Here is a 22,303-nt window from a genome sequence, read left to right on the forward strand (position 1 = left end):
CCTCGCTGTTCAATGTGCTAATGGTCAAAACACAACTTAAAATGACAGAAAAACTGTTCAACTGCTGCCATTGGTGGCCATGCTAACTAGCCCTAGCATTCACAACAAACTGTTCTATGGCGCTAAATTGGGGTCAAAGTTTGTTAGAAAAAATTAAAATCTTTGGGCTTGAAAAATTATTTTGAAACTAAATAAAGTTTTGAAACTGAAGATAAAGTGTTGAAATGGAAAAACAATTTCAAAACTACTCTTCAAATTCAAGGATTTTATGTTTTCATTTTCATATTTGCTTTTTTTTTTGGGACAAACTTTATGGCAGTAATTTAGCTCCATAGAATTCTAGCTGCAGCTTAGCAAGGGAAGGAGCGAGATGGTAGATGAACAGCGACACACATGATTGACAGCGCTAAGACCCGCCCCTCAGCTCTGAAGGGTTATTTCTTGTTGGCACTGGGAGAAGGCAGAAGAGCTCAATTTATTCACAGATTATGTCTCATAACATGCTGTCGTAGCATAGTAACAGTTTCGACAAATACATACAAAATATATTTTTTACAAACATTACGTACTGCAGCTTTAAATGTTTTAACTCTTATTAATTCTTCAGATTTAATCCAGTGGTTCTCTGAGTTAATCTGGGTGAATTTTTCTGAACAGACGCTGACGGTCACTCCGGTCCTCACCGCCAAGACCCTGGTGCTCAAAGCCGCCGCCACGCCGACCCTGCCCGGCGCCATCCTGTCGCAGCGCCCGCCCACCGTCGCTATGGTAACCACAGCCATCACCAAGCCCGACTCGCAGAGCGTCCCCATCAACCTGCAGGTGGCCAGCCGGCTGACCAATCAGAGCTCGGAGCCTGTACGGCTGGTGTCCAAGAACGCAGTGGTGGTGAGTTCGTCCCGCCGCGGCTCCAGGGCCAGTTTGTGAGCGCCGGGTGAAACGCTTCCCAAGACCTCAGATAGGCTCGCCACGTCTGGAGCGAGTTCTGCCAGGCCGTGGTGTGAGTGGTGGCCGTTCAGCTGCTGCCAGATGGACTCCATGAGGCGCAGAAATTAGACGGTTCATTTCTGATCTACTCTGCATTTGCTGTTTGTCACAAAGGAATCAGTTTTCTTTAACTCTGCAGCCGCTTTACTTAAAACTGACCCGCTGAAGTGAGTTTCCACCAACAGCCCTCCATAAATCGCACAAAAGGTTTATATAGATAAAAATCAACTGCAACCAACCTCATGTACTCGCTGCTAAATGTGCTAACGTCGCATGAGCAACTTATAGTTACAAGAAAAAAGAAAGTGTTTATCAGCTGTCGTCAATGGCTATGCTAACTAGCCTTAGCATTCACAACCAGCTAGTCTGAAAAGTCTGGCGTGCATTTATATTTAGGCTTGTCACATTAACAAATTTGTGGTCCTTAAATGATTTTATTTTCCTCCTGACATTAAGTCAAGATAGTAAAAATTCAGCCAATGAGTAGAAAACTTAATGATTCATAAAATTGGAAATTGTCTTGACTCTATAATGGTATAGAGATTAATTTTTTTTTTTTTTTTTTTATTGTTGAGGAGGTGAAACAAAAAAGAATCAAAATAATTTTTGCATTTATAATATCTTAAAAGTGTGGCTTGTATTTATATTTAGGCCTGTCACAATAACAAATTTTTGTGGACAATAATTTGTCTCAGAAGTTATTGCGATAAACAATAGAATTGTTGTTTTGAGACAATTTTTGATTAAAATAGTAGTAATAGCATAATAATCCAACTATACCCTCTCAAAAATCAGATAAATTTAATCCCTTTCGTGTTTTGGATCTTTATAGTATACAAATTTTATTAAAAAAAAACATTTATTGTAGAGTAAGACGAATAAAACCACAAACTAAGTTTTGCATTTTTAATTTGGTAAATTTTGTGACCCATCAGTAGTTTAAGCTTCCCAGTTTTGGCCTCCAGGGCAAAAACTTTGGACACCGCTTGTTTAGATTAGATATTAAATGCAATGGCCTAGTCAAAGTTCAGAACTAAATCCATCTGAGAATCTGTGAACATCAAAGTCCAGATCTTCTCCAAGTAAAAGAACAATTTTGCAAAGAAGAATGAAGAGAAAATTGTTTCCCAATGCTTGGGTGGTTGAATGTACAAATGCATGCCACACTTTCCAGATTTGGATGTCTTCTTTTCTTTTAAAGGAGCAGAATATATTGACTTTTTTAAGCCTTGAATCATGTTGATAATGTTCCCTCTTCAAAAACGTACCTAGAGTGTTGGTTTGAATCTTTCATGTTTGAGAAATGCTTTTATCTCCATGGCAACCGTACAGCTATGCTAAATGCCTGGTTGGATGTAGTCCCACTTTCAAGGCACTGTAGTTTCCAAGCTTCTGCCTCTCAGAGCAGCATCCCATACTCCTTTAGACTAGCCAGCAGCAATTAGCAAACACCTGGAGGATCTGCTGAGCTCATGAGAGCATCCTCTCAGTGAGACGCTGGTAAAAACATTGTTAAAGGATTAACAGAGGAGTCATGTTGTGATGACTTTCCGAAGGCGGAGTTTCAGAGAGCAGGAGTTTTTAAAGAGACAGAGGCCCATTTTCAAGGTGTTGAATTAGAAAGTCTTAAAATTCCTTTAATTCATATTTGATATATACAGCATTTTTAACAGCTGAAGTTAACATAGTTACTTGATTGTTGTTTAAAATGGCACTGTTTGCCTGAAAAACACAATATTGCCTGTCAGTGTTGTAGCCAAGACCACCTAACCCCAGACCCCAGGGAAGTCAAGACCAAGACCAGCGACCCGGCTACATGACACAATAAAATGTGAAATATGATCAAAATTGCTAATCAAATTGATCCGAAAGATTCACATTCCCATAAAAACATCTAGATATTAAATACTTAGAGCTGAAATAAATTTAACCGATATTAAAAGCGGAACAAACTCTTTGTTCTGTTTATCTAAAAAGATAATGCCCTGGGCATTTGCCCATATCATTCATGTCAGAAATCACCACTGACTGCACCATTAAACATAGCAATTGAGGCAATGCCCTGACGGTAAAGAACGCTGAACTATGAACGCTGACCAAAGAGCAACAAGAAAGAAGAAACCAAGCACAAGGTGCTCACACTCTCTCCCACTGCATGAAGCCAGGCAGCACCATGCTGTAATGTCTGCCATCACATTACAGCTGCCACTTTGAACAAAAACAATCAAAGACCAATGTGCGTGTTCTGCGTGCTCTTTTGTTCTTGTGTTATATTTATTTGCTAATTAAATAAATATTAATGTATATAATTAAATAAAAATAATGATGGCTACTACAGTGTACGCAGAGCATTACAAAAACAAAGAACAGCTCTCAGTGAGGCTCCAGTCCTATCTTAATAAAGAGAAGTTCGGAAGACTCTAATAGTTTGTGAATGTCACATCACTATATTGCAGATTTTTGGATACAGTGTTGTCCCATATATGTGACACGTTAGTCAGCACCTCTGCACAATAATTCAGCGCAGTGAGGGACTTTTTTTTTTTTTATCACAAATGCTTTTATCTCTGTACAGCTAGCTTTGCTAACGTCAACGGAGCTTAGCTTTCTTTGAGCTTCTTTTCTAAGTGACGAAAAATGTTAGACCTAGTCCCCACCATCTGTGAGAGCGAAGCGCTGTTGAATTAGCTGTCGCCACCGGATTTCTTATGATTTATGCAGCGCAATTCTACTACTGACGATTAGACAGACATCTTCTGCCGCTCAAAGAAAACAACTGCGCATGTCTTGGAGCGCCGCGTGCGAGCTAAAGGTGGGGAGGGGGGTAACAGAAACACGTAATTGGTAAGTCACGTTATTGCTTGGATTTTAATCGGTGCGTTTTGCATCCAGTGAAAACAATCATGTTGACAAATAAACTGGACAATATGCTGTAAGTTTAGTCATATTTTCACAGTTGCGGTCTTGACCTGTCTTGAAATAAAATCCCGAGTCCTCAGCGCCCGAGACCGGGACAAGACCGAGACCATCAAAAAACAGTCTCGAGACCAAGACTGGTCTCGAGTACTACAACACTGCTGCCTGTGAAATCACCTTTTGCTATCCAGTTATTAATCGATTAATAGAGGAGCGATGTTGTGACGACTTCCTGAAGAGCAGGACATCTTAAAGAGACAGAGGCCCAATTTCAACGCATTAAATTGTGAAGTCAGAATAGATATATAGAACATTTTTTTAACAACTGAAGTTAACCTAGTTACTTGATTGTTTTTTTGATTTGCAATGTGTGCTTGGAAAACACGTGATACTGCCCCTTTAACTAAACTAATTTGTGGTGGACTGCCATATAATGAAACGCAGAGTTTTAGTTTTACGTAGCTAACGAAGCTAAACCGATGTCTGTGCGGATGCATCTCGGAGGAGCTGAAAGTTGAGTCGTGTTGTGACGGCAGCGGTCGGTCGGTCGGTCGGTCGGGTTGATCAGCTACCAGCTGTGTGGGTGTCAAACCCACAGACCCACATTCTGCTGTGGTTTTGTCTCAGCTGCAGGCCACCACCACCTCCTCCTCCGCCCAGCCAATCAGAGTTCCTCAGTTTGTCCCTCCTCCTAGACTGACGCCTCGGCCCACCTTTCAGCCACAGGTGCGTCCCAGAAGCCCCGCCTCCACAACCTGACCCCCCTCCCCTCCCGCTCCTCTTCCTCTCAGACCAGTGTGTGTGGTCCTACCTGAGGTGATGTTCTCACTCTCCAGCAGAGGGCAGCAAAGCAAACACTCCTGCCTTGCTCCGTGGCACTAAAACATTGTTTTCTCTGTGCCGCCTCATCCCTTTTCCTCATGTTGTGCTTCCTTTTTGTTTTTTTCCGACTGACCCGTGAGCAGGTGGTTGTGGAGGGGTCGTGACCCCCTCTGACTCTGTGTATGCGTGTGTGTGTTGACCTTATCGTGGTGACGGTTTGTTCTCCTGCAGCTTCTTGGTATTTTTTCAGTTCCTGGCTGTTTGTGTGTTTTTTTTTTTTTTTTTTTTTTTTTTTTTTTATTAATCCTGGAAGTTGAAGCGGAAATGTTGGCAAATGTTTGAGCTGAGTAACGCCTCTGGGAGCCGCCGCGCCCCCTGGTGCCTGCAGCATGAACTGCAGCAGCCACTGCAGGGACCAGGAGGCGTAACAGTGATAGAGACAAGCAGCACAACCTGGTTGTAGTGATCAGCCTAGAGCTGGGCGATGTGGATTAGGAATTTACTTGTTGCTTAATCATTTCAAAGCTTTGCTATCAATAATTTGATGCTTATTTGTGAGAAGGTGAAGTATTTCCTTGTATGTGAAACAGATAGCATAAAACATATCTTCAATATTCCTTTTATTAATAAAAATTTTTTTTTTCCTGTTGGAGTTCTTAGAAGAACAAAAGTTGTTATTTTATAATATGACCACTGTACTCTGGCAACATTATGACTTTATTCTCAAAATAAAAAATCTTAGCCTGACCCTTATATTCTATCATAGAGTTGACCTAAATTCAAAGTCCAAATATGTAGAAGCAGTAAAACACAAAACAAGATGGCCGCCCTGGGTGTGCTGACATCACTCTGAACTTTTGAAACCCAAGGAATTCATTGTTAAAAAAAAAAAATCCCAATTTGGAAAAAATGTAATCTCCAAAACCAAAAATTGATTTGCCGCCCAGCCCTAGATTAGCCCTCATTGAGTCTTGAACATTTCTGTTACCATGGTGATATAATACATACCCAGCTGAAGACGTGAAGGAAGCGCAACTGAAGATATCAAACACAGCACAAATGGAGCTTTGAGACTGATGGAGAGGATGATTAGAGCAGAACATGTTGAATATGTGAGAGTGGAGAACAGGAATATTTAGGAATTTTTAGGAATATTTGGGAATACTCGGTGTCCTGGAAGCCTGTGGAAGTTGGTTTCCAGTCAGCCTGAAGATCTCCGAGTCGTTACCCAGCCATGTCTGATTTCCACACGCCCGTTTCCTGATTGGTTGTTTGTCGTCAACAGGTCAGGCCGAGGCTGGCCACGCCCACCAACGTTCCCATCGCCCCGGCCCCTCCCCCGCCCATGATGGCGGCCCCCCAGCTGCTCCAGAGGCCTGTCATGCTGACCACCAAGCTGGCGACTTCGCTGCCCTCGGCCGCGCCCATCCACCAGGTCCGCATTGTCAACGGGCAGCCGTGCAGCAAGACGGGCGCCGCCCCGCTGACCGGCATCGTCATCACCACGCCCGTCACTGCCACGCCCACGCGGCTTGCAAGCCCCGCCCCTCTCCCTGTTCCCCCACCTCCAGCCCCGCCCATCCAGATCAGCAGCCTGATCTCTGAACCCAAGGTAAGAGTCCATGATGGCTATCAGAGTGCCACAATAGCTGCATCTCCATTACAAACCTGCACAAAGTTTTACTAATATTGGAGAAACACAATTTTAAAATTCTAATTTCGCAAAAGTAATTTGTTAGACAGTTACTCTTTACTTTTACTTGACTAAAAATATGTTGAAGTAGTGCTACTCTTACTTGAGTACAATTTTTGGGTACTCTGCCCAATGAGGTTTGAGCAACGCCACACAGAGGGTGATTGACAGCTCTAAGACCCTCCCTCTGGCTCTAATTGGTTGTTTCTAGTTAGCAGCTTGTTTTTCAGACCATCTCAAATCAAACTGTCACAACCCACTGACAGTTTCAACAAATATGTAAAAAATATTTTGTTATAAAAAGTTACATACTGCAGCTTTAAGCAGATTTATTTTCATAATTCCAATTTGCACAGTTATGTGTTGAATGGAAACGCAGCCATTGGTGCAGTCTGGGTGCTATCTGTAAACTATATGAACTATCAGGGTTTTATTTCAAGCACCATGTGAGTTCTTCCAGTCCAGGGTAATTTCTCATGGGTTCTGGTTATCCTCCTGCAGCTCTTCATCTCTCCAAACCTTAACCTGCTGTCGTCACCTTCCTCCTCCTCCTCCTCATCCTCCTCTCAGCAGACTGTTAAACTGGAAGCAGCAGAACAGAAAGCTGCAGTCAGCCTGCCATCCTCCTCCACCCCGTCGCTCTCTCCACCCCCTCGACCCAAAAAGGAGGAGAACCCCGAGGTGAGACCAGCAGAACTCTTCACATTGAATGCTTTCTCTTAGTTTACCCAAATATGATTTGAACTCCTCCATGTGCTGTTGATAAAGCTGCTCTTCCTCTTTCAGAAACTGGCCTTCATGGTGTCTCTGGGCCTCGTCACACACGACCACCTGGAAGGTGAGCGGTGCTTCAGGCGGCTGCTGGTCCAAGAGCTGCTGCAAAACAAACGTTTTCGGCTCTGAAACGTTTGGTTTCTGTCTTTGCAGAGATCCAGAGCAAACGGCAGGAGAGGAAGAGGAGAACGACGGCCAACCCGGTGTACAGCGGAGCCGTGTTCGAGCCCGAGGTAACGTCGATTTGAGCACACAGGTTTATTTCAATCAGGCCCTCCTGGATGTTATGGTTTTTGTGATTGCTGCAGTCTAAAATTACTGATTTTGTTGCACTTTTTACATAAATTTGCGGTCCAAGTTGCATTTTTGTTTCTTCTTAAGTTTTATGTTTGCTTAACATTTAAAGAGCAAATAACATTCTTAAAATAAATAAAATCATGTCCTGAGGATTTATCAAAATGCAAAACAAGAATTCCTTATTGGTCAGTTTACACCATGACTGTATACAAAGAATAAGCAAATCCAACAAAACATCACAGAATGATTTTCAAACATTACCATTTGAAAATCATGCAAGATGTTTTCATCTTGCAGGTTTGACTATCAAAACATGTCATGAAACAGGAAGTTAAATTAGAAGGAAGGGGATTGGTAAAAGTTCAAGTGAGTTGCAGTGATTGGTCAAAGAAGAAGGACATGCAGAAAGCATTTGCGGAAAAGCTGCGACGAATGCTTAAAATTGCAAATATATAAATAATTTGCGATTGATGACTTAATTACCATTTTTAGTTGCAAACACAACACCATAACTTCCTAGAGGGACAACTGGATGAGTTTGAGGACCAGATCAGCAACTCTGATGCTGAGTTAACCTGCAAATTCTCAGAGTTTAGTTTGGACAGAACTAAACTCTGATAAAATCAGATTTTTTTTTCTGTAATTGATCCAGTTGTTCTGTTTATGTTTCAGAGGAAAAAGAGTGCAGTGAGTTACCTGAACAGCCCTTTGCACCAGGGGACCAGGAAGAGAGGTCTGTATGAAACTCAGAGACCGACTCCCAGTCCAAACCAGTTCCAGTCTGTAGAGACTAGATTTATTAACACGCTGTGCAACTCCCCCTCCTCTCCTCTACTGCTTCCTGTCGCTTCCGTCAGGCGGATTTCTGCTCGTTTGTCAGAGCGCTTCCATGAACAACCTCAGCGAAGTCGGACTTTGTTCTCCTTGTGTGTCTGCGGCTTTAAACGACATTCAGTTGAATCCAAACATGTTCACATACGTGTTCATTGAGGCGTGCAGTCAGATGCACACATGAATAGTCAGAGAGAACCGGGAGCTTAGAAAGTAGTTTTGTAATAAAAAAAATATACACAATCATCTGGAATCAGAACTTCAAAGCTAATTTTTCAAAATTTGGCTAAAGATCTGAAAGTGATAGAAGATGTAGGTGTGGTAAGATCCTCAGCCTGTTGTCCACAAATTTATAAAACCACTTTGATCAGGTGGTTCAATAGAATAGTTAAAATAGTATTGAACAGTACTCTAATACTGTTCAAGCTAATCAGAAACAGCCATTTGGTCTATAATGGTTTGATTGGGTAACCCTAAATCACTAATCAGAAACATTAGTTCTGTGCTATCCCAACACAATACTTAGCTGGAGCTAACGCTAAAGTGCTTCGGAAATGGAACTGTTGGGTAAATATTTTGCCCCACTTCAAAATAAGAGCCTAAATATTAATGTCTAATTACTTTAGTCGATAATTAAAGCTTTAACTCTTTATCACTTGTTGAATAAAGTGAGTTAGGGTTTAAATGGAAAATGGTTTAAATGAAGTTTGGGTATAAATGGAAAAGGTTTGTGTGTGCTAACTGTTTTCAAAGTTGGCAAAAACTCGAAAGCAAAATCAAAGAAATGAGCTACAGTCTTAGCAGAAATATGCCTCCCATTGGTTCTCGGTTTGGAACGTCTCAATAAGCTCTTCACTAAATGGATTGGAGGAAATCTGAGGGTAACTGCACATTACCAAGGTATTTTATTAACACCTAATGGCACTATACTTTATAAATACCAAGTGGAGCACAAATTAAATCCTAAAGGTCTTTCCATAAGAAACTCCTCCCTTCCTTTGGTCTCCCAGCAACCAGCAAAGCTGAGCTATGGTGGTGGTGGACTAATGGTTCCTGCTTGAGTGGCTCGCTGTGGTGGGTTCAGGCTGGTTTCTGGAGCTCTTTGATAAACATCCATAAATCCAGTTTAACCTTTTAACAGAAATGCATCCTGGGATCTGAAGGCAGTACTAATGTCTAATTTCAATAATAATAAGAAAAAGGTGTCTGTTTCTGAGAGTCATGCTGATGTGTTCCAGCTGTAACACGACTAACAGGCAGCTGCTGGTGTAACATCTCACTGGTCTTTGACTGGGGCACTATACTGGTTTAACAGGAGGCATTTTAAACTTAATAAATTGATGAATGTTGTCGTTTTAACTCGGAGCTAGACGCTAACGCACCTTTAAATGGATCTCAGGTCCCATTTGTGCCCTCAGAACGTTAGCTTCACCTACAGCTGAGGTTCTGACACGCTTGACGGGGAGGTGAGGTGACGGTTAGACTCTCCTGGTTTCATTTACTTCACTTCCTGTTTGTCTTTTAACTTCCAGCCTTGTTAAGTCTCCACTTGTCATTGGTTCATGGCCTGATGATAATGGATGTCGCTATTTATTTGCTTATTTATAAGCCTCGTTTCCTAGCAACCGAAATGGAACTTGTGGTCAACTAGTTTCAACTGGAAAAGACAAGTGTATGTTCTGTTCAAGTAATTTTTGAATTGTGCTGTTCTGGCAGTAGTGAGGCCTGTGAAATTGAACCAAAAAATGTGATTATGGACCAGATTAGTTTGATTTTTAACTTGATTTTTGAGCTTGTTTGCTCTAAAACAAGTGTAACAAACGAGTAAAAGGAGAAGGACCCTGCAGTGGGGGGCAAATACTTATTCACTGATTTGTATGTAGCCTTATAGTGAGTTCTGGATCTATTCTAGACTGTAGCCAGACCCAGTCTGATTAACGGATGGCCATTTATTCTGCTCATGAGAATTTTTATTTAATTTTGCAATGATAAATTTCAGTTATTGGTGGTGAATAAATAAAAACAAAAGTGACGGTATGATCAGAAATTATATTTTTACTATTTTTTCCACTTTGTTTCACTAAATATCAGGACATTCAAAAATGTTATTAGAGGCAGTTTAGTGATGTAGTCAGACGTCTTTACGCGGTTGATGTCCTAAAGAAGCATATTGCAAATGGAAATGTTTTTTAAGAGCAGTATTTGTGTTTGTGTGGCTACAGTGCCACACAGTTATAGTTACCTAAAAAAAAAGAACTAACAATTTAGTTCTTTTTTTGGTAGATGTATGACTGTCTCACAATAGTACCAAAAATATTGTGATAAAGTACATATCGCCTACCTCTAGTTCAGACTGGACACACACTGATCCGGCCTATTGGTTTAGTCAGTTTCTTTATTTATTTTATATTGGTTGTTATTCTCCTAATTGCTCTGACTGAACAAATTAAATATGATGTTTTTACATGTTTCACCAAGCTTACGAAGGTATTGGTGTATTTAAGTTTGGTGTACTGATACAGAGTTATCAAATACATTTGTAATTTAGTACATTTATGCCTGTTTTAAAAAAACCCCCAAAACATTTTAAGTTAATTCAGCGTTGTTGTTTTTTTATTGGTGTGGCATCAGCTGATGCTAAAACTCAGATATTGGTATCGGAAGTGAAAAAAGTGGATCGGTGCCATGAAACGGATGGATTTTGGTCGCATTTTCCTGCGGTTTGAACGTAGCTGAAGTTAAAGACAAATAGGGCGTGAGTTTGGTTGGGAGGTGTTACCTGAGCAGGTGTGTTGGCCTGTCTGTAGCCTGCATGGAGCTGGTGTCGTTCACTAACACTGCTGTCTGTGCTTCTGACTCCTCTTCCTCACTGCTCCCTGATTCATGCTAGCCAACGAAGACTCCCTTTCCAAGGTATGTCATACAGACGCTCTGTTTTTTTTGTCTTCTCCCCCCTCTCCATCTTTCTTTTTTTTTTTTTTTTTTTTGTTTTTCCGTCTTTGTCGTCTGTCTCATTCCACCCAGGTCGCCCACCCAAATTCAGCAGCGTCCCGGAGCTGGGCAGCCTCACCCCGACCTCCCCCTCCAGCCCCGTCCGTCCCCTCCCCCTGCCCAGCCCCGGCTCTGGGGACGTAAGTAACGATGGGGGAGACGGCGGACGCCCCCGTCACACGCAGCCCCGCTGTCGCCCATTCACACACACCGCCATCACTTTGTTGTCCATGTGGTAACCATGAGCCATCACTTCCTGTCATTCAGCCTTACAAAGTGAACAGAGTCCATAAATAACACACACATCCTAACAGACACACACACACACATCCATCAGAGCTCTAAACGAGACCAGCTGTAAACTAAACCAGATCACGGTCCCGCCCCCTCCCCTCCGCCCCGCCTCGCCCCGCCTCTCCATGCAGGGTGGGTGGGGCTCTTACGGAAACTGATTTGGTCCAATTCTTCCTCGCAGGGAGACATCCACGAGGATTTCTGCACTGTGTGCAGACGCAGTGGCCAGTTGCTCATGTGCGACACGTGTTCTCGTGTTTATCACCTGGACTGCCTGGATCCACCCCTGAAAACCATTCCTAAAGGCATGTGGATCTGTCCAAAATGCCAAGACCAGGTAACCGCAGCAGCAGAGACTGATCCAGGGTCAGGGGAGCGTTAGCTGTGCTTTAGTCAGGGATGAAACGATTAATTGGATTAATTGTGATTAATCGTGATTAATCGATTATTGAAATAATCGTCTAATAATTTAGTAATCGATTAATCGTTAAGTTGAGTTTACAGACTCAAAAAAAGGCCCTTTGCTACACAATCAGAGCAATAATTTAGCCAAACCTGTATAAATATATATACATTTTGAATTTAAGATGACATAATGATCTACCCAAAACTTAATTTGCATAGTTTTAGCTTCACCCAGTTAAAGGTTTGTGGAAAAAATATTTTATTAAAGGGTCAGAATTATGTAAAATTTACCTTTTTGAGCTTTACATCATGTTATAATGTTATCCCCCCATCAAAAACATACCTGGAGTGTTCCTTTGAATCTTTCCTCCACGTTTAAGAAGTCCTTCAATCTTCATGGTAACCATTCAGCTGTTCAAAACACTGGAGTGGACCTAGCTCCGCCCTTAAGGTGCAGCTCCTCCTCAAAGCTGCAGTTTCCAAGCTTCCACCTCACAGAACAGCCCTTTCTCTGCGACTCCCCCCCTCAGTTCCTTCAGACTAGCCAACAGCAATTAGCAAACACCTGCTGGGCTCATTAGATGAGCTAATTCTCAATGCAACCCTGGTAAAAATGTTAACAGGTTATCTTCCTGAAAGATCCTGAGTTTTTAAAGAGACAGAATCCAATTTCTAAGTCATTTAAATTACAAAGTCAGATTTCTTAAGTCATATTTGATATATACAGCAGTTTTATAACAACCAAAGTTAAAGTAGTTACTTGATTATGCTATAATATGCCACAATGTGTTAGGAAAATACATAATACTGCCCCTTTAATAACTTTTTGCTATCCAAGTATTAGTCGGTACATTAAAAGAAAAAGTCAGTCATACACTGTGTTCATGAGTCAAGCAGAAAGGTCTGAGCGCTCCATATTTTGATTTTAAAAGTATTTTTAGCTGCAGATGCATCCTTTGCTGCAAATGATCGGGCATCCACTATAGGAATGGTATGTTGTTGCATTTTGAGCAATGAAATGTTTTTCTTATTTAAAAAAATGTTTATCTGCAAATTTATATAGTCTTATGCATAAAAAACGCTTGAATGAAATTTCAGCAGAATGTGTCATTTTTTTGATCCAATTGATTATCAAAAATAATAAATAGATTAATTGCTAACTCAAAAAATGGTTGGCTGTAATATTAAACACTGTTTCAGCTTTTAGGACTGTTCAGTACTTTGTAAGCACACACATGATGCAGTACTGTTTTTTTTTTGTGCTTATGTCTCATTCATTGTGTCAGTTGAGGTTGACATCTCACGTCCATCCACTCCATCACCCGTTCCCCGTCAGTCCCACGCAGCGTGGAGGCTAACCTCGACTCTTTAAATCTGTTCTGAGTCTCAGCCCTTGTGACACCCCTGAGCTTGTCCCCTCAGATCCTGAAAAAAGAAGAAGCCATTCCCTGGCCCGGCACCCTGGCTATCGTTCATTCCTACATCGCGTACAAAGAAGGTGAGTCTTCCTCAGGGTTCCTACGAGGGCTTGAAACCCTCAAAAATGCTTGAATTTTGAGTTTGGGAAGTGCTTGGTTTCTGTTTAAAGTCATTGAAAGTGCTTGATATTCAAACTAAGTTTTGTAATAAAGTGCAGTGTAACCTTTGAGTAAAAGTTTAAATTTGTAAACCATTATTTATAGTTGAAACCAGATATTTAAATTTGTCCTGTTGTAAAAATTTCACATTTTGGAGATTTTTTGTATTTCTGTTTGTGTTTCAAATGGTTTTAGAAATGGAACAAGCGCAAAAAAAAAATTAAATCCTAGCTGTTTTTTGGCAATAAGTTAGTGTTTTTTGGTGTCTGCAAAATGACCAGTTTCATTAGTCACATTCCAGGGGCACTACATCCGTTACCTAGCAACCCTAACCTAGCCCAGCCTCGTTCCCTAGCAACCCAAGCAGAGTTCCAGCATGTTTCACCAGCTAGTTTTGTTGTTGATAGGCTGTTATACTCCTAATTGACGGAACAGAGTTCTGTTGTTTTTACATGTTTGATCAAGCTTGGTGTATTTAAGTGCTATACTAGTGCAGAGTTATCCAATAAATTTGTAATTTAATAAATTTTTGCATGTTTTTAAAAAAAGAAACCTATTAAGTCAATTCGGCACTGTTTTTTTTTTTCTGTTTCGGATCAGAATCGACCAATATTAAACCTCAAATATCTGTATCAATATCGGACGTGAATAAAGTGGCTCGGTGCAGCCCTACCTAGCATCCAGAAACCAATTGTTGCATTCTTGTTTATTTTGTAAGAGGCTCTACTTCTGATTTTCAAAGATGCACAGTTGTATAATTGCACATCTGTTTGTAGCCGGTTTAATGTGCGAGTGTAAGTGTTGAGTTGGCCAGCAGCAGCTTGAATTTGAATTTAAACTGGATAAAGGCCCTAAGACAGCCGAGGTAGAACTGAGCAGACTAAAATCTTATTATTTAAGAATAATTTTGTGCAAAAAATGTAATGAACATGTTTTGTGTAGCTTATCAACCTATCCGAACTTGTTCAAGGAATCATAACTGGTCACCTTTAAAGGTAATAATAAGACAGACACATTTTTTTGTTATTGTCTGAAGTTAAATCTGACTAAATTTCTCGTTTTACACAAGTTGCAATTATTAAAATTATTTTTATTTGGTTAACTGTTGCTAAACTGCTAAGACTGTTCTGCGTTTCAGCTAAAGAAGAGGAGAAGCAGAAGCTGATGAAGTGGAGCTCGGAGCTGAAACTGGAGCGCGAGCAGCTGGAACAGAGAGTCAAGCAGCTCAGTAACTCCATAACGGTGAGAAACATCAGCTTTTCAACAAGATATCTGAGCTTCTTTTAAGTCAACAACTCTTGAATATAAGTAAAAAATATATATTCTAGTATCACTTGCACCTATAGTAAGACATTTTTCTCATAAGTGTGAAAAACAAATCTGTTAGTGGAATTTGTACTAATACCTAAAACTCCCTGTTTTATAGAGGTGATAACATCCTATGATGATGCATTTCTGCTACATTTCCTCTTAATTTTGTCAACAAATGTTCGCCTGTCTGATCTGATTCTGCTGTTTCTTTCTGCAGAAGTGCATGGAGACCAAAAACACCATCCTGGCTCGTCAGAAGGAGATGCAGCTTTCCCTGGACAAAGTCAAGCATCTGATTCGCCTCATCCAAGCCTTCAACTTCAACCAGGCCCTGGCGGAGACGGAGGGAAAGGACGTCCGGGTGCAGGACGGCGCTCGGGTCGTTGTCGGCTCCGGAGCTGCAGCTGACGTTGGTGCAGCGGGGAAGCCGGTGGTGAGCAGCTCTCCGGTCAGCAGCAAACAGGAGGAGCAGCAGACAGAAGGAGCAGCAGCAGGGGGAGGAGGAGGAGGAGGAGGAGGAGGAGACAGCAACAGCACAGTGCTGACTAACTGCCCTGCTGCTGGGGCTGGGGTTGCGCCGGGGTTAGGGGGTCACACAGAGACCACTCCTTGTGTTGAGGTTCAGCCCAAGCCTGAGACTGAGGCAGCTCTTGCGGCTCCTGCAAAGGTTGCCACCACCAACGGTACGACGGAGCCGCCGCCATGCCCCGCCCACAGCCCCCCCGCCGCTGAGAACAAGATATCTGCCGTGAACCCTGCAGAGTCGGCAGTGGAGAAGAAGCAGGAGGAGCTCAGCGACGGCAGCAACAACAGCAAAACCTCAGAACCCTCCCAGCATTCTTTGCCAGCTCTGCTTAGCAGTTTGGACGATAAAAAGTAACGCTGCATCCCTGTGGCTGCAGGAAGTCAAACATATATATAAAAAAAAAGACCTTTGCTTGCACCGCACGGTGCCCTGAAGTTGCCAATCTGTATAAATGTTGTTTGTTTGCATTGTATTGTCAGACTGTGTCAATGGTAGATGTACAGCCCAAGTCACGTGACTCTGGGAAGACCCGGGTCATCATGCCAATTAGTGATAGACGTCATGGAGGGAACACACAAAGGAAGATTTTCTTCATCATCACACCAGTGTGTGCCTGTTACAGTGGCCCCTGTGTTCTGTTGACGGCTCCAAGGAGAACCCAGAACATGGAACCAAACATCTGTCGGGGGGAGCTGGTCCAAGAAGCAGTGTTGTAAACGTTTGTGTACTGAAAAGAGAACCTGTTCGCGTCCTCGTCCCGTTGACCCCGACGGGAACGGCGCTCCACCGTTCTCGATTAATTTCCTCACCTGAAACCAAACCAGAACCCATTCAGGACCGATCTGTTCCAACCCAAAGGCTTCAATTTGATTCAAGCTGTCATCACAAAACAGAATTGATGAGGCAACTGTGACCATGAAGTGTGTTTTCAAAACTTGATGTTTTACTTCCCCAGTCTGCTCTCACCAGGCCCCGCCCAGACATTGATCAGACTCCGCCCACTTTTGGTTAGACTCCGTCCATTTTCTGTTTAGACTGCCCATATCCTGCATCAGCTCAGTTTAAATTTGATTGGACCCTTTAGTTTGGGAGGAGTTGCAAACATTTTACTATTTTTTTTTGTTTGTTTGTTTGTTTTTTTTTTTTTTTATATGAAAAGAAACAAAATGAGGCCACTCCAGCCTTTTGTAGATCTACAAAAACTGTTGCGACTGATCATAAATTTGAAAACCAAAGTCAAACGCCTTATTGGATAATTTAACTCAAGGGTGTCCAAAGTGTGGCCAGGGTGCCATTTGTGGCTTTTGAAATTATTTTGTCTGCCCCTTGACTTCAAGTCAAGAATGGTAAAAAATTTGGCTAACAAAATAGAAAACAATTGATGAGCAAAAAAATTGGCATTTGTCAGTTCTTCTTTTAATAAGAAACTGCTCCAAAACCTATTTTATGTTTTAGATTTTTAATATTATATAGATTTAATAAAAATGTTATTTATTTTTAGCAGATAAACCTAAAAAAAATTGCTATAATCAAATTTTTGAATTTTAAATTTTTCATTTTGTGGCCTGCCAGTATTTTAAATTTGCTAGTTTTGACCCCCAGGACATTATGGAAAAGCTCTCACGTGTCTCTGGTGCAGGAAGTCCAAACCATATATTTCCAAACTTTTATCATCAGTTTAGGTTTTGACTTGAGCTCAGTTTTTTGAGTTGCTTCCCCTTTATAAGGGATTTCACCTTGTCAAACAGTTCAGAGAACATTTCAGGGTCCCCAAAGCTCCCACCAACCAGTGAAAGAAGGTCTAATGTAGATCCAGAACTGGGTTTCCTTTAAAAGTGAACTCGCACTGAGTCGCAAAGTTCCTTTGAGTCATACTGAAGCCTTTGAGACTTTAAATTAATCCAAAAACTGTCCAACTCCGTCTGTTGACCCTGTCGCTCACCATCATCACCTTCCTTGCAGTCCTATGTTTTGTCCCAGGGTCTCACAGCGAAGGCTGAGTACAGCCCTCTGGTAGACTACAGATGTTCCCTGATGGACACCAGGTTGAACCCTGATTTGGTCCCGGGATGAGGACGAACAGGAGCGGTAGCCTAACAGATGTTCTCAGTGGTGTCGGTCAGTGTAGTGATTGAGTTTTCATTCGTGAGTTGTGTGTGTGAGTGCGCGTGTGTGTGTGTGTGTCAACTGTGAGCACTAAATGTGAATTTGCAATATTGCAACGTCAACACACACAAACTCTATCTGGGCTGTTTGTTTTTTATAGGAAAAGATATTCAGGTCTTCCTAGTCTCCAGAATAAGTGCTTTCTGTTCCTGAACCTGCTGGACTGGCATCATCATCATCATCATTGCCATCGTCGTCATCATCGCCGCTGCCGCCGCTGGGCGGTGGTGATCGTTTGAATCCTGAACTGCCAAAATCCTGATGTTGTTTCCAAATTCAGCAGGGACTTGTCTTCTTACTGTCCTCGAAGATCAAATCATCGGAAAGATTCAGATTTAAAAGTCCCGGCTGAGACAGGAGAGCGTTGGGAACAATAACCACAGCAGGACGTGTTCCCATCCGGAAAAACGGAGGGATCTGTTGGAGGTTAAAGGACGACAATACAATTCCTGAGATTAAAGCACAAGCTTGCTGCATTACAAAGAAGTGCTGAAGAGCTTTTTGTACGTTCCTGTGGAGTTAAACAGAGTATGCATCTCTTCATTGTCGTGTGACTTCCCCTTTCATTGCCAATATTTTCCCTCGGTGTGACTCTGAGGCTGGAGTCCGATTAGGAGTTTGTCCCACTGACTCTGGCTTGGAGCCGGAACATGAAGCCGATGGTTATCGGAGCAACTAATCGGAACATTAACGAGGTTAATAGAGATTAAAGTTGCCGCAGTTTTGCTGGAGACTTTAGTTTTTCTTGGGGTTCCTTTGGTTCCCCAACGTGCTCACTCCTTCCTGAATGTGAGGAAATGTTTCAGCCTTTTTTAAGGAGAATTCCCTCTGAAAATTCTTTTTACACAAAATCAGTCCAGAAGTATATATCGCCAACTCAAGTCCTCAAGAGCTACCGTCCTGTTGTAACTTTTAGATCCATCCCTGCTCCAACACGCCCGAATTACCTCCTTACCTTGTCATAAAGTACTGCTACGGTACTTTGTACCTCGACATAACGAGGCATTTGTTTGATTCTGGTATCTTGGAGCAGGGATGCATCTAAACTCAAACTTGGACTGGACATATGCCTTGTTTATACTGAGTGGTGTTCGGGACACTATTTGGTTTGTTTGAACAGACTTGTACCACAGCCTTCCTGGGCTCCCTTCAGTTGTACGTCTATGGGATAATAGTACAGTTAGAGCATAGATAGATACTTGTGTCACACCACAGTCCATTTGGAGGATATGAGATAAGGATGAGACATACTAGTAAGTCATATTTGTTGTTGCCTTGCAATATTGTGTTTAGGTTTAACCCTGCCTGCCCAGGGAGAGTCCAACTGGTAATGGAAACACTCCCTTGAGAATGCCGGAGTGTTCAGTAGAGTATCATACAGACCTATTATGTACGTCTCAGTCGAAATGAGGTAAAAAGGTGCTTCTGTGCTCCAAGAAGAAGAATCCCTCTTGGATACTTCCAGCAGGAATGTTTCCAACAGGAATGGAAGGGATTAGCTTGTCCACTAAGGACAAGCTAATTCCTTAGCTAAGGAATTGTTATAAGTGACAATTCCTTAGCTTGTCACTTATAACAAGCTAAGGAATTACCTACTTAGCTTGTCATAAAGACCTACAGATGCCTGGTAATGAGTCATTTGTTTGATTCTGGTGTCTTGGAGTAGGAATGCATTGAAAGAAGTACTTGATGAATAGACGTATGCCTCTTTTCCACTGAGCGGTATGATTGGTGCAGTTCAATGTACTATTTTTTTATGTTTTTGTAGTAAAAGCAGCCCATACAACTACCCATTCCTCACCATCCCTAGGCATTCTTCAATTGTACGTCTATAGGTCAGTTAGGTTGGAGCTATTGGTGTTTCACAACACAGTCCGTTGTTTGGGGGACACGAGAAATACTAGCAAATCACATTTGTCGTTGCACTTGTATGAGGCAGCAATAGACGTTTGGGTTTGATCCCACCTGTCTGGTGAGAGTCCAACTTGTGGAGGGAACGCTCTTGAATATATCGGATCATGCCTCAGTGCAAACAAGGCAAAAGAGGCATCTCTTCTCCAAAACGCCTGAATTACTTTCTTAGCTAGTTCTGAAGTACTGCAAAGGCCTAGTAACAAGCCATTTGTTTGATTCTGGTGTCTTGGAGAAGGGATGCATCTGAAGTTGAAGTTGAGGACTGGAGTTATCCCTCGTTTCAACTGAGCAGTGCAGTTTGGTATGCTTTTTGTCTGTTTCCAATGATAAAGCAGCTCATAGAATCAGTCCGTACTGCACCAATCCTGGACTCCCTTCAGTTGGAGGTATATAGGACAATGGCACTGTTATGGTGGAGTCACTGGTGTCATACAGTCGATTGATTGAGGGACAGAAAAACATCATTGCTCGAGATATACTAGTTGTCAACTTTGGGCATTTGGATTTAACTTCCTCTGCCCAGTGAGAGACCAGCTGGTGTTGGAAACGCTCTCCATCATGAATAAACCAGACAACAAAATAGTGTATTGGACCGTACTGACCAATACCATACTGCTCAATGAAGGCGAGGCTCTAGATACCCCACCTCTAAGCACAACAGACAAATATTCCAACACTTCTTGGATTTCTGCTCTCCTAGGAAAGACCTGTTTCCTCTCATGATGGTGGGGGTGAGCTCCTGTTTGGGTGGTGATCTGTTGCGGGCATCTTAGTTTTTTATTTAAATTCATATCATGCAGACTCTTGTGAGTTAATCAGCATATCCCAATGGCACCTGGTTTTCTCCCATCAGCTGCACAGACTGCCTTCATTCCAAACACCCCAGAGAAATATGTGTGTGTGGAGGGTGTGTGTGTTGGGTGTGTCCTGTAGAGTTCAGCTGATCTGACGGGGGATGAGCCAGACAGGAAACCCTAGTGTCCCCGCTTCCTTTTGGGTCCCACTTGTCATGTGTAAATCTCCATTGGGTGGACGTGGTTTTGATTCCGGCCCGTAGATCCGACTGGTCATCAGGTCTCTGGATCCCTCCCTCTGTACAGTAGGTACCTTTGAGTGCCTTTCTTCAAACAGCAGATAATATTTGTCTCTTGACTTGCACTGTGACTCGTAAAACTTAACAAACCCTCCGGGATCGCTCCCCACCTGACACCGAGCCCTGTCCACAATAGCCCCGCCCCAGAGGAAGCTGCGCCCTACTCCGCAGGCTGCCAGGAGTCGATGCAAGCTTGCCACTTCACACCAACCCGTTTGATTTGACCACATAGTGTTCTGTTGTTCATCCCTAGAAGTTGCCTTAAATGTATTTTATTTTCTGGTGAAATATTCAGATTTCGGGTCAGAGGGGGTGGGGTTTGTGCAGAGGCAGTCTGAGATCTCATTCTGATCCTTTTGTCATGCACTTTTAGTTTGATCAGTATTATCAGAGCAGAGATGGGTTATGTTTTGTTTTGAAAAAGTCCCCCGCCCTCTCTTTCTTCCTGTCTCTTATTTTGGAGGAGGGATGAGTTTGCAGGATCAGGTCACATGACCCGGAACGCATTGAACAAACCTGGGCCCAGCCAGCATCACCTGTGCTCGGTGTGGTGCAGCACATGCCTTCTTATGCAAGTTTTTATACCAACCTTTTTTATTATGCATTGCTTTGGTTTTTTTATGTTTTTATGTGAAACTTAAGTCACCTTTTTTCTGTTTTTCTCTGAACATTCTGGCATCTCGATGCCAAACGTGTGCATGTGTTTACACATTCAGGTAGCCATTCAGGGTGGGTTTTCCTGACAGTGCCGAGAGGTTTGCTTTTATAAGGGGGGGAGGTTTTCTGTTGCAGTACTGCGATTGACCACCGGGGGGCGAACTGGAGCGAGAGTTTGGCGCCATCTCGGCTCTCCTTTTAGCTTAGCTTTTGTTTAACTCTGCCGTTGCTGCGTGGAAACGGGTCGTTGAGATCTAAAATGCTCCTTAATTGAAGTCTGGAAGCAAATATATCCAAAGAACTCTGCATATCATCGGGGTGTGAGTTTTCTGCGTCGTCCATCGACGGTTTGTGGGACACTCTCGGGGGGCTTCCGCGTGGGTCCTGGGGAGGAGGTTTGCTTTTCATCTTTCGGTTTTAAAGCGATCAAGTCATGATTGTGGCCTTCTAGTATTCTGTGGGTTCATGACGTCATTCACCTGTTGTTCCCGCTCAGCATCCATCTATCCACCCATTTATTCTGTCTGGATCCTCTACACCTGCAGCTTCTTACCTCATCCACAGCTGAGTCCATCGGGGGTGTGTTGAGTGCAAAAAATCTGAAAAATACTACAAAAAAAAAAAGGAAAAAAAAAGAATCTAAAAAATGAAAAGAAGTCTTTTTCTATCTTCCATTTGGTGAGATGCATTGTAGCGATCAGAATAAAGAAAAAGTTCACCTGGTGTGCTGAATAATGTGTAAATTGGTTATTACACAATCTGAATATTTGTATAATTGTTTGTATTTTTTCATAATGATTTTGGAAAGGAATGTGTTTATTTTTTTGACTTCTGTTCCAGATGTGTCTTCTGTTGGCCTGACATTGTGACTGGTCTGGTGGGATTCTTACCTCTGTATTGAGCCTCTTCTGTGATGAATTCTTTGTATGCAGTGTTTAGGAAATACTGTAGGGAACATGGGGAGGAGTTGATATTAGGAGCATTTGATCAATTTGTATTTATTTATTTTATCATTTTGTTAAAATAAATTGTGAAAAACAAAAAAAAAA

The 22,303-nt window shown here is 42.2% G+C and overlaps 1 protein-coding gene across 3 annotated transcripts in view; it reads left to right on the forward strand.

Moving 5' to 3' along the window:
- Window positions 1-22,303, forward strand: part of phf21ab (PHD finger protein 21Ab) — a 35,653-nt gene extending 13,350 nt beyond the window's left edge. The window contains exons 8-19 of one of the 3 annotated variants that reach the window (XM_044125933.1): window positions 658-888; window positions 4,531-4,629; window positions 6,011-6,337; window positions 6,920-7,099; window positions 7,205-7,256; window positions 7,346-7,425; window positions 8,162-8,222; window positions 11,345-11,451; window positions 11,787-11,942; window positions 13,433-13,508; window positions 14,726-14,829; window positions 15,116-22,303. In XM_044125933.1, coding sequence (XP_043981868.1) covers window positions 658-888; window positions 4,531-4,629; window positions 6,011-6,337; window positions 6,920-7,099; window positions 7,205-7,256; window positions 7,346-7,425; window positions 8,162-8,222; window positions 11,345-11,451; window positions 11,787-11,942; window positions 13,433-13,508; window positions 14,726-14,829; window positions 15,116-15,778 — 2,136 coding nt within the window. In that variant the 3' untranslated portion in view covers window positions 15,779-22,303. Of the gene's footprint in view, window positions 1-657; window positions 889-4,530; window positions 4,630-6,010; window positions 6,338-6,919; window positions 7,100-7,204; window positions 7,257-7,345; window positions 7,426-8,161; window positions 8,223-11,210; window positions 11,234-11,344; window positions 11,452-11,786; window positions 11,943-13,432; window positions 13,509-14,725; window positions 14,830-15,115 lie in introns of all 3 variants that reach the window. The other 2 variants (XM_044125936.1, XM_044125934.1) reach the window with 2 other exon arrangements.

Source organism: Gambusia affinis, linkage group LG08, assembly GCF_019740435.1.
Source record: "Gambusia affinis linkage group LG08, SWU_Gaff_1.0, whole genome shotgun sequence".
Classification (NCBI taxonomy): Eukaryota; Metazoa; Chordata; class Actinopteri; order Cyprinodontiformes; family Poeciliidae; genus Gambusia; species Gambusia affinis.